Source organism: Nannobrachium achirus (genome assembly GCF_963921795.1).
Source record: "Nannobrachium achirus genome assembly, chromosome: 9".
NCBI classification, from domain to species: domain Eukaryota; kingdom Metazoa; phylum Chordata; class Actinopteri; order Myctophiformes; family Myctophidae; genus Nannobrachium; species Nannobrachium achirus.
This window is the reverse complement of record NC_137818.1, coordinates 62175742-62188026: the sequence shown is the minus strand read 5'-3', so window position 1 is coordinate 62188026 and position 12285 is coordinate 62175742. Positions and strand designations below refer to the sequence as shown.

General features: G+C 46.1%; 1 protein-coding gene across 1 annotated transcript in view; it reads right to left on the bottom strand.

The window, feature by feature from the left end:
- Positions 1-835: 835 nt before the first annotated feature.
- The window catches only part of plxnd1 (plexin D1), a 228366-nt gene continuing 216916 nt past the window's right edge, over positions 836-12285 (bottom strand). The window contains exons 33-35 of the mRNA XM_080732967.1: positions 6696-6836; positions 6061-6135; positions 836-1339 (exon numbers count right to left, since the gene is read on the bottom strand). Of these exons, the coding sequence (XP_080589093.1) occupies positions 1223-1339; positions 6061-6135; positions 6696-6836 (333 nt within the window). The 3' untranslated portion in view covers positions 836-1222. The remainder of the gene's footprint in view (positions 1340-6060; positions 6136-6695; positions 6837-12285) is intronic.

Sequence of the window (12285 nt, the reverse complement as noted above, 5' to 3'; positions counted from 1 at the left end):
CCGCGATCATGTCAAATAATTGTGACAGCCCTATTCGGGAACGGGAGAGAGTCAGTCGGTCTCACTCATACTTCTTATCGATGTACAGGCCACTTGAAAGCATTAGAACACATCTATAAATATTGCTATTGACATTATCATACAGTACAGTGCATCATTGGCTCGGTTCCCTTTTAAGACAAGGGGAGGGTCAGTGCGTAAAAGATCGCCACCAGGGCATTAGGTCCAGTAACTGTGACGTCAGCGATGAAAAGCCTCATCTTCTTGAGTTCCCCTGGCTATTTAGCAAAAGCCAGACCAGACCAGACCAGACCACGACTGTCTCTGTGTCTTGGGGTTGGGGGGGAACAGTCTAGGAAATAGATACGGCGTTTCCAGATGAACAGCAAGTCCAGAACCACTCGCAAACGTGAGAAGTTTCGAAGGGGGCAGTGTCGAGTCCTCGGCTCCAACCGCCACCTCAACACGCTCCAGTCCAGGGACTTGCTGGCTATTGGGAAAAGTGGGACAACTCTAGAATGGCCAGTTCATTACAGGCCGGCCATTAGGAAAAAAGTAAAAAATAAAATGTCGGCCTTCGTTCCATTTTGGGGGCTGGGCGGCCAACAAAGTAAATCGTCACTGTCGGGCAGAAACCTTGTATCTCCAAGTTTTTGTAAATCTTTTCGCAAAGCAAAGGCCTGGTTCATCACACAAGGCCGTTCACAAAAGTAGTGAAAACAGCAGATCTACAAGCACACAACGCCTCGCGGTGCGAGGCGCTGTGTGCTTGTGTATCGGCTGTTTTCACTAGTTTAACTCATTTTTAAAATGATAAATACAAAACAAACGGTTTTGGACATACAAGGTTTCCACCCGACAACGACGAAGAGAGGGCCTCTCCAACTCTTTTTCCCGGGCTGAATCAGGGGCCCAGCATGTCCCTGATCAGGCATACACAGTAAAATCCTCCAGTGTTCGTTTATCCCTTTTGCAACCGCGGTAGGGAGGGTACAAATGTAAACCAAAAAACGGATCTGTTTCGGTTACACTCGTACCGTCTCAAGAGTTAAATTAACACTGAACATGATGCTGTGCATGTGGGGTAATTCCTCGGATATCCCCGGCTACTACTAGGCAGGGGGAAACAACAGGCCAGTTGGCAGTAGGAGCCGAGCCAGCAGAGAAGAGGAGGAGGTGGTGCCGGGGCGGTGTGGAGCGTGGAGAGGATTTGGCAGCGGCTTCAGGCCTCGCTGCTGCACTCGTAGATGTTGTCCTCCACCAGGGCGATGACCTGCTCGAACTTGTGGTGCAGCTGGGTGCGCTTGGCGGTGGGGTTGGACTCCAGAGCACACACCACCTGACGGGGGAGGGGAGAGGGGGGAGAGAGAGATGGAGAGGGGGGGAGAGAGAGATGGGGGAGGACAGAACAAAAACAATGGGTAAGAGGCAGGGATGTGCTGGCCATTGGGAAAAGCGGGACAACTCCCGAACGGCCGGTTCATTCCCGGCCGGTCCAGGCCGGCCATTAGGAAAGAAATTAAAATAAAATGCCTTCGTTCCATTTTGGGGGCTGGGCAGCCAACAAAGTAAATTGTCACCGTCAGGCAGAAACCTCATATCTCCAATTTTCAAATTTGTAATTTTTTTCGCAAAGTAAAGCCCTGCTTCACTTTGCACACAATAGTAGTGAAAACAGCCGATCTACCGCGAGGCGTTGTGTGCTTGTAGATCGGCTGTTTTCACTAGTTTAAATCATTTTTAAAATGATAAATACAAAACGAACAGTTTTGGACATACAAGGTTTCCACCCGACAACAACAAAATATAACTCATGAAATTGGCCCACTGGCTTGTCACTCGTCATGATCTGAAATGGCAAATCTTTGAGTAGCAGTAGCCTTACGGAGAGATCTCTCTCTATAGCACGCAGTGAGGGCCTCTCCAACTCTTTTACCCGGGCTGAATCAGGGGCCCAGCACGTCCCTGGTAAGAGGACAAAGGTACAATAAAGCAGTGTTGATTTCGTCGACTAAAACTATGGCGAAAAATGTTTGTCGACTGTTTTTTTTTTCACTGACGAAAACTAAATAAAAACTAAGCCGTGATGACTAAGACTAAATATATTGACAATTTCGTCAACAAACTAAAAACTAGACTAAAATGTTGGGGACGGACTAGTAGAGAAGAGAGTCATTTTATGTTTGGTTGCTCTCCAGTGTTGCGTGCTGAAAATAGCCGATCTACAAGCTCACAACGCGTCGCGCTGCGAGCTTGTAGATCTGCTATTTTCAGCACACAACCAAGTTTAAAATCAGTCATTACGATGCCATCAAGGCCTGCCAAAATACATTTCAGTTGACTAAATCAACTGTAGATTTAGTCGCCTAAAATCTTATGATATTCAGTCAACTAAAACTAGACTAAAACTAAAACGTTTCGGGTGACTAAATTATGACTAAAACTAAATGACATTTTATTCAAAAGACTATGACTAAAACTAAAACGTTTCGAGTGACTAAATTATGACTAAAACTAAATGACATTTTATTCAAAAGACTATGAATAAAACTAAAACGTTTCGGGTGACTAAATTATGACTAAAACTAAATGACATTTTATTCAAAAGACTATGAATAAAACTAAAACGTTTCGGGTGACTAAATTATGACTAAAACTAAATGACATTTTATTCAAAAGACTAAACAACACAGCAATAAAGCCTGATGTATTATTATACTTGGTTGTGTGCCCTGTTGCACACTAAATATCGGTGAATTACAAGTCACAACATGTCACATTGGTTGGTGAACAGGGATGGCTAATTGCGACCGAAGGTCGCAGTATACGATGAGAAATGTCACAGCTTGTCCGCATCTCTATGGGCAAACCCATAGACCGTAAAAATGTGTCATCATGATGTCATCATGCTCTGACGTCACTGTGATGTCAAGGGAACCACTCTACCAGAATGGGTTTGCTGCTCTGACATCACGCTCTGGCTTCACTGTGATGTCACACTAACAGAATCCCTTTTATGCCCATATATGGAGTTCCCTGATTTCATCAATATGATGCCCCGTTAGAGAGATCCCTGTGATGCCAGGGGGAACAAATCCCTTTTATGCCCATATATGGAGATATGGAGATCCCTGATGACCACATCCCTGATGTCCACATCCCTGATGACCACATCCTTGATGTCCACTCGCCCTTCAGGGCATGGTCGCTTGTCGCCCTGAGGCGTCTTACTAGTAAGCCTTATATCCAGTTAATACATTATAATTACCCTTTTTGACTGAAATAAAAAATATTAAAACGCCTTATTATTTTTATTTATTTTAGAAATATTTCAGTCAATCGCCCGTAGCAAGTTGATGATGTCGTTTGTCCACAATTGATGCAAAAGGGAGATTAGCTTGTTAGTAATTCTGTTGACACAATTATGTGAAAAGATCAATTATGTGAAAAGTCAAGCTATACTTTATTGTCGTTGTCGAGCGGAAACCTCGTATCTCCAAGGTTCAAATTTGTACGTTCTTTCGTAAAGTGAAGCCCTGCTTCATCATACACGGCGGTCGCACAAAAGTAGTGAAAACAGCAGATCTACAAGCACACAACGCCTCGCGGTGCGAGGCGTTGTGTGCTTGTAGATCGGCTGTTTTCACTAGTTTAAATCATTTTTAAAACGATAAATGCAAAACGAACAGTTTTGGACATACATTGTTTTCACCCGACAACGGCGTTATGTAACAGGGAGACCTGTCCTCATTCAGGGTTCTGTGTCCATGGCACGCCCCACATTTACTCAGGTGTAAGTCGTCACTGATTATCCCCCACGGCCCTACTCTATAAAACCTGGTGCCCAGTCCATCTTTCCTGGTTGGCCTTTCTTTGTATGAACTGGCTTGTCAGATCATCAAGGCATGTATCTTACCACTGTACCACTTCTGTCAGGGGGAGAGGTTTGCTGTGTGGATTTTCATGTTTTGACCTGTCACCCTTCGCTTCAACCTCAAATATAACTTATTGTTTGTTTGAACTTTCCTCACTTTGATGTTGATGCCCGTTTTAGCTTTCTACTGAGGCATTTGAACACACATCTCTAGGAGTAGTGTTAGAAAAAGATCTGCCTCCGGGTGGCGCTATAACAGGCTGATGTGAATACTTTCTTTCTTCCTTGGCCCCTGGGATTGTGTGTGCAAAGTGTCATGCCGATCGGTCCAAGGCTTTCTACACACAGTAAAGTCACCTGCCCTCTTCTTGTCCTAGGGGAATGAGGGGGGAGAGTGGAATCCAATTCATTCCCTATGGAAGTCACATGGTTCATGCCTCTTCCAAGCCTTTTGGCTTAAAGCGACGACACCCTACCCCAAGAGGCTTGGAAGAGGTATGAAACCATGTGACTTCCATAGGGAATGAATTGGATTCCACTCTCCCCTCCTCATTCCCCTAGGACAAGGAAAGGGTACATCAATGCAGCCTAACGGTGCCGGAGATGTTCTGGTTACAAACACACACAGACACACAGACGGACGGATGGACATGGGCGACAACGTAATAGTCTCTAGACTTGGCCGTCCGGCCTGGCGGAGACAATAACTTTAACTGGCTGTCAAGCACACACGCACGCCTGCACCCCAGAGTAGAAAAAAAAATCAGCCACCTGCCTGGACATAGAAAATGAACAAGAGCGCTCAGAAAAACTAAGTGGAGTGCTTCAAGCTCTCTTCTCATGCCTCCACGCCAACAAAAAGCCTCGCTCTCTCCTCCTCTTCACATTATTTACAAAACCCACATCTGGTCTGTTTCTCATGCCTCATAGTTTGTCACCAGCTCAGTGGGATTTACTGGCTCTTAGCGGCAGTGTGCTACCAAGCGGAGAGAGCAGCGCTATAGGGGGAGAGAATGGAGCAATCAGAGGGCTATTCACGGAGCTCTGTGAATCACGCTCTAAGCTCCGGGGCCGTGCCAGTACAGTAGCATGACAGAGGAAAAGCGGCTAAATGGTGTTGTGATGAGGGCCCTCCATTAAAGCACAGTCACCGCTGACTAAACCTCTCCCGGAGAAGTGTCACAAGGGCAAGAGGAGGAGAGGGCTGTGGACTTCTATGAGGGCTTAAGGAGGTTGGATGAAAATGCAACAGGAGATGTGGTCTCTAGTAACTTTCCTCTTTCCTCTGTCTGCTACTGGTAGGGATAGCTAATGAGGTGTTGCCAGATAAGATAATGTACAAAATCATATATGTATGCTTTAAAAAAAAACGGACAAAGCCCATTTTAACCAACCATGGCATCAAAATGGACAGGGATTTTTAAATGAATGAACAGATAATGTTCTTCCAGCTAAAGAGTTTATATAAGTTCAAGTCCTTTTTTGAGCAGTGCTCCTGGAAGGAAGGAGCTAAGTTCCAACACCTGGTTTTGTCCAGGCTCTGAATCTAAAATTGGCCCACATCTTGGCACAAAGCATCCAATGTTTGTTGTACACCCAACACAAATGCCCAGGCTCTGAAGCGTGGCCTACATCTGGCCTACATTTTGGCACAAATCGCTCAAACTTTGTTGCATGCCCAGGGTCCCCAGTTAAAATATGATTATTTTGGGGGTCTCGGCCTGAAAAGGTTGAGAACCACTGGTCTAAACAGGTGCTGACAAAGTTGCTCCTTGCGTGGCTTTGGCTCATAGCTTTCCATGGCTCTGGGTCTTCAAAGAACAGTACGTGAGACATCAGTCACACAGCTAGAGTTTCAACTTGTTCTTGTTTTCAGAGGGCAGTTCAAGCGTTCTTGTGGAAATCGACTCTCAACGTTTAAAAGTTCAAGGGCTCTGGGATTTGGTAAATTTTGTTATTGTATTTTGCAATTCCATGCCGTTGTGCACCGGCTCCGTCAACACGCGTCTGATCTCCCATACTGATGGTCATGCTCCGATTACCATCTGCAACTGTGAAACTGAACACAGCTTGTGGTATAGAACCAGGTGATAAGGGTGAAGATGGGGCCAGTTTAGACAAGAGTAACACTGCTATTCCAGATAAGAGAGAGAGGCAGAGAGAGAGAGTGAGATGAGGATTCTTACCTGGTTTCTGTATTTCTTGGCATATTTGTAGATCTCTGTCAGGGCCAGGTTTGTGTTGAATTCATTTCTGTATTTCTGTGGGACCGAAAAACAGTGCAGTGCAAATATCAATATCATATTATCCTCATAGACGGATGAAGATGGAAACGCCAAGACACAGGGCTTATATATATGTCACAGTTAGTTTGAGATTCAGTTAGATTGAGAACAGGAGCGCTCGTTTTTGGGCACAAGGTGGAGCAGGCGCCGCCTCCTTCAGGGAACTAGGGTTAGGCATAGTTTTACTGAGGTTAGGATTAGGGTTAGGTTTAGGCACAGATTTACTGAGGTTAGGGTTAGGATTAGGGTTAGGTTTAGGCATAGTTTTACTGAGGTTAGGGTTAGGTTTAGGCATAGTTTTACTGAGGTTAGGGTTAGGTTTAGGCATAGTAGCATTCACCAGGTTAGCATTCACCAGGCAGCGTGGGACTAATGCATGGGCTTCTTCCACATCCAGGTGAACTTCTTCCACATCCAGGTGAACTAAAACAAGCGCTCCTTTCCCAATCTGTAACATATATATATAGCTAGCACACTAAACATATCTTGTTGGTTGCTGTTTCCAGTGGCATGGATTCTTTATCTCTCCCACTCACCCGTGACTCCTCGGCCAGATGGGCGTTCATCTCTTGTTCGCTGAGTGGCGCCATCTCCTGGATCTGCTGGTAGTAGCATTGCACCCTCTTCTTGTACTCCGGGATCTCCTTGGCGTACAGTAGCTTGTTGGTGGGAGAGTCCTGAGAAAAAACACACATTGTGCTGTTTATCACCATGAAAACCAACGCTCAATGATCTGGAGAGGTTAGGCCACTTTGACCCGGGTGACTGAAAAAAAATACGTCATTGCTCATTGGACATCCAATGCTTCTTACTTTGGTTGTGACTCATCATTTATCACTGTGCCAATGTGTTTATGTAGGCGTATGAGGAATCTGAAGTTCAAAGGACAATCAAGTGTTATTGCGACCGCAGGGAGCAGTTAGTGTGAAAACCTGCAGCAAGTGTGTCACGCTGTCACACTGCCTGTTACTCTTGCCTGTCACACTGCCTGTAATGCTTGCCTGTAACACACTCAGCTGCGACCCCTGCCCTGGTTCTGAGTCAATACAGCCCTAGTCTGTGTGTGTGTGTGTGTGTGTGTGTGTGTGTGTGTGTGTGTGTGTGTGTGTGTGTGTGTGTGTGTGTGTGTGTGTGTGTGTGTGTGTGTGTGTGTGTGTGTGTGACTGTGTGTGTGTACATTGCCAGATTTACACTGACTATTTTTTAAAATGATGGTTGTTTCCCCGCGTCCTGCAGTCGCTTCTCGCCCTTATGGCGTCTGTCCTACTTGGGATTTGAACCCGTGTACCCAACATTTACAGCCAACAAAGCAGGCCGCCCTGTTTGGCCAAGGAGATATTTGCGCTTATGAGCGTACTTGTCTACCACTAGGGTGTCCTACCCAACACCAGGACCTACATATGTCTCAACGGTAGGGAGACGACCTCTGGCACAACCACTGCAGATGTGCTAGCTGTATTATACTAACATACTCAACTCAACTTAGCTCAAAACTCTCACATGTCAGGTTTGCAGGTGTAAAGAAAGTGGGAGAAACAAGCTCCCACCATCTGTACTTTCAAGAAAGTAGGAAGAAACAAAGCGTAAAACTGGTGCATGATATACATTTAGGTGCGCAGTTAGTTGGTAGGCCTTGATGGTGATGTGTACACTTGGTTGCATGCTGAAAATAGCCGAGCTACAAGCTCACAACACATCGAAGCGCAACACAGGAGCGCAACAAAACATAAAATGACTTGTCTTTTAATTCTACTGGATGTCTTCTCCACTAGTTCCTCCCTAGTATTTTAGTCTAGTTTTTAGTTTGTTGCCGAATTGTCAATATATTTAGTCTTAGTTTTAGTCACTGTAGCTTAGTTTTTATTTCGTTTTTATGTCGTTTCTGTCTGTGAAAAAAGGCGTGTTTGAAGCCTGTCCTAAACGGTATAGGCCCGCAAGGGTCCATTTGGTTACAATTGTGCGCTCTCTCTGAGTCGAATTAGACACAGGAATGTACCGTGGCACGTACCAGGCCCCATTCTCAGATATTCTTACATGGACGTTAGTTCTTTGACGAGGCGCTCAGACTCAGAAACCACCCCGGAGGAGTGAACACAATGGAGGGAGGGGACCACGCACCACTTCTTCTTCGCCTCACAATAGGAAACTTTAAATAGGCCCTTCCTAACCGCGCGGTGCGAGAGAACATTCCAGTGAAAACAATAGGCCTGCATACCTCCACACTGCACTGGTCTCCCGAGTCACTTCCAGCTCTCCTCCTCGCACACTGCCTGCTGCTTAGTCAAGCACAAAGCTAACGCTGTGTGGGGCTGAGAGGTTGTGGCCGCCGATTGCGTTCGCTGGTTGTCGGGCGGGAAACCTTGTATCTCGGTATTTCAAACGTTTTTTTTTTTCATAAAGTAAAGCCCTGCTTCGTCATACGAGACTGTCGCTTAAAACTAGTGAAAATGGCAGATCTACAAGCACACAACGCCTCGCGATGCGAGGCGTTATGTGCTTGTAGATCGGCTATTTTCACTATTTTAAATCGTTTTCACGTGGGGCGGGGCGCAAATGAATGAACAGTGTCGCACAAAAGTAGTGAAAACTGCAGTTCCACGTGCTTGTAGATCTGCTATTTTCCGTTAATGGAACGTTTTGGGACATACAAGGTTTCCACCCAACAGTCAGTGGCGATTTCGGTTTTAGTCGTGTGTATGCTTATGGACGTGTGCCCCCCACGTGTGTGCGTGCAAGCATTTCTCTCTCTCTCTCTCTCTGTGTGTGTGTGTGTGTGTGTGTGTGTGTGTGTGTGTGTGTGTGTGTGTGTGTGTGTGTGTGCGTGTGTGTTGTGTGAGATAGAGAGGCAGCGAGTGGGCGAGAAAGTAGGACACTGTAGTGTAGTGTGGAACGGGAGGGTAAAATAGATGGGCAGCCTCAGCTTTAAGCATCAGTGGATGTGCTTACAGCGCACCTTCATATTTCAATGTGTCATGAGTTATTTGTGTCACCATCGCATGTTTGTATGTGTGCTCGAGTCTGTATGTTTGCACGCGCGTGTGTGCGTGCGTGACTGCGTGCTAGTGTGTGTGTGACAGAGAAAGCGCGCGTGCACGCATGTTTGTATGTTTGCGTGTACGCCGTTAATAGAAAAAGTCATTTTGCACACCTACTTATACAAGTAGGAGAGGAAAGCTACACTTGGAAAAATGTTTATGAAATCAGACTCACACTTAGAACTACAGACTCACTCCCTAGCTTCCATTAGAACTACAGACTCACTCCCTAGCTTCCATTAGAACTACAGACTCACTCCCTAGCTTCCATTAGAACTACAGACTCACTCCCTAGCTTCCATTAGAACTACAGACTCACTCCCACTCTGTGGGTTCCTTTAGGGGCGTCTGAATGGACCCATACAACTCTGTAACTCTGACAGTGTACAAATGGAACCAAATGGACCCTGTTCCATTTGTACACTGTCAGAGTTAAGGGGAGACCTTGAACTGTAAACGTTTGAGAAACACTGCTCTATTGAAGCAATAAGCCACAAGAGGCATGTGGTTACCTGGTATTTTATAACGGCTGAGAGGCGTGGTGAGACACAAGACGAAGCCGAGTGTCTCCAACCCTCTCAGCCGTTATAAAATACAGGTAACCACATGCCTCGCGTGGCTTATTGCTTTTCTAAAACGGCTACAATATGGCAACATGAAAAATCAAAGACATGTACCAATTAAAACTGTTCTATTTCACTAGCTGCAAGAAAGTAATTCCCATCTTTTTTGTCAACAACACAGGTGCAGATAACTGGTGCACTGTGGAACAACATGTGGAAAGAAATAACGCACCTGGGGTTTGATATAAACTGATTCAAGGTGTGGATTATAGTCTCATATACCGCAGCAATTAAAGGGAAACCAGCAGAATCAAGGAATGGAACTAGCCGTTTTAGAAATAACTATTTGCTGCCTGAGGCCATTGGTAGCCTCTCAGAGTTACACATGTTTAACCCATTTAGGCCTAGAATTATTGAATGCTTTAACCAGTGAAAAATAGCAGATATACGAGCTTGTAGAACTGCTATTTTTGAAAAAGTTGTGAAAATGTGTGCAAATCTTTGAATATATGTATTTTTAAAGCGAACATTTGTAACTCAAATTTTGCTTCCGGGTGGTCCCTGGAACTAAATATTTTGAGATGGGGGGTCCGTGGCTAAATACATATCATTGTGGGGGTCCTTTACATGAAAAGGTTTGAGAACCACTGACATAGTAGTCTCTCAAGAACAGACTAACTGAGCTCCAGTTAAGTGAAAAGGACCTTTTCTTTGACGATGGCTGGCCAGATTGCTGACATAGAAACGTAGGGTTTTTCAAAAAACCTTAGAAGGATTCAAAAGACACTTATAGAATCGGGTCAAAACTCTAATTTTCAAGATTTTTCAAAAATAGCAGATCTACAAGCTCGCAGCGCGGCACTCGGTGCCGCGCTGTGAGCTTGTATATCTGCTATTTTTCAATAGTTAAAGCATAAAATAACGATACACAAGAATGTGTAACCCGTTCTAAATGGTCTAAACGAACACTGAGGCTTATTTCCTGTGTGTTTTGTGGTTACTGGGGCGCCTGTCACTCCTCCTGATAGGGAACCCTCTCCATCCTGTCCACAAGGTCACTTCCTGCGGCGCGTCCATCTGCCTGGTGACCCCCCGTGACCCCCAGGACGCCGCGTGTGTGTGCGTGGAGCCCGCCAGATAAGAAGGGTTTCCGTGGAAACAGCAGTTTCCCACCTCTCATCCTGGCCCCGCCGAGCTCGGGCTAATCCAGACCCCATACCCTGAGCTGTCCTGACCCGGTGCTGGGGCTGTCACCAAACTGCCAGAAATGTTGCACGACCGGCGCAACTACTCACAAACACACAGCACGCACGCACGCACGCACGCACGCACGCACGCACGCACGCACACACACACACACACACACACACACACACACACACACACACACACACACACACACACACACACACACACACACACACACACACACACACTCACAGTCTCTCTCTCACACATACATACACACAGACCGTTTCTATTACCAGTAAGACTCCCTAATCGGGAGATAATTGACCGTCAGGTCGCAGCGTGATTTTAGGGCAAAATGTGTAAGAGTAGGTGTCCAAAAATGTGTTTAAAAAATCGGCCTGATGGTGGCGCTATAAGGGACAGATCCATGTTGATGACATGAGTGTAGACATACTGTGTAGCGATTTGCGTGATTTTAGGGCAAAATGTGTAGGAGTAGTGTCCAAAAATGTGTTTTAAAATATCGTCCTGAAGGTGGCGCTAAATGGGACAAGGACGGTGATATTATGAATGCCATTTTTGACACCAGCATAATTGTAGTACCAGTAAGATGCCCTAAAGGGCGAGGTCGCGCCATGTCTTGGCCATCTGACCTCATATGGGAATGCCCATATATGGAGGCCAACATCGGCCAGCAAGAACCGCTGACTCTTCGCGTCCACGTCTGAAGACGGGTCTTATGACCCGTCTCATGACGCGTCCGTGCTTAAATAGCAGTCAAGACGGAGCTTTGCGTCCAGGACGGAGCTCCCGCGGCTCAAGACGCGAAACCGCGGCTCAAGACGCGATTCGAGTCAAAGGACGGGCCTTTGACACTACAATCGCGTCTTTTCGCGTCTTTTCGCCAAAAGACGCGGCTTGGATCGCGTCTTTGAGCCCAAAGACGGGGCTTGGACACTACAATCGCGTATTCCGTCTCATGACGCGTCCGTGCTTAAATAGTGGTCACCGCGGCCCTGGTAGACTTTCGCGTTTACAGACGCGATCATCACGGCTCTGTGAAGCACACCGCGGCTCCGGACGCGATTATCGGTTTCAACCGCGGCTCTGAATTCCGATACGCGGCTCAAAGACGGGGCTTGGAACTGCGTCTGGCTGGAACTCGGTGCGGCCGTAAAGTATAGCTGTGTGCTGTCTTTGTAAGCCGGCCGTGGACGTGTCCATGGACCCTATCCATCTAAAAAACAAATTGGATGTCTATTGTATGTATTTTTTGATGGAGAATTCAAATATGACCTTCTTTTTTGCATAGGACAACTCTAAGCTGCATCAATTGG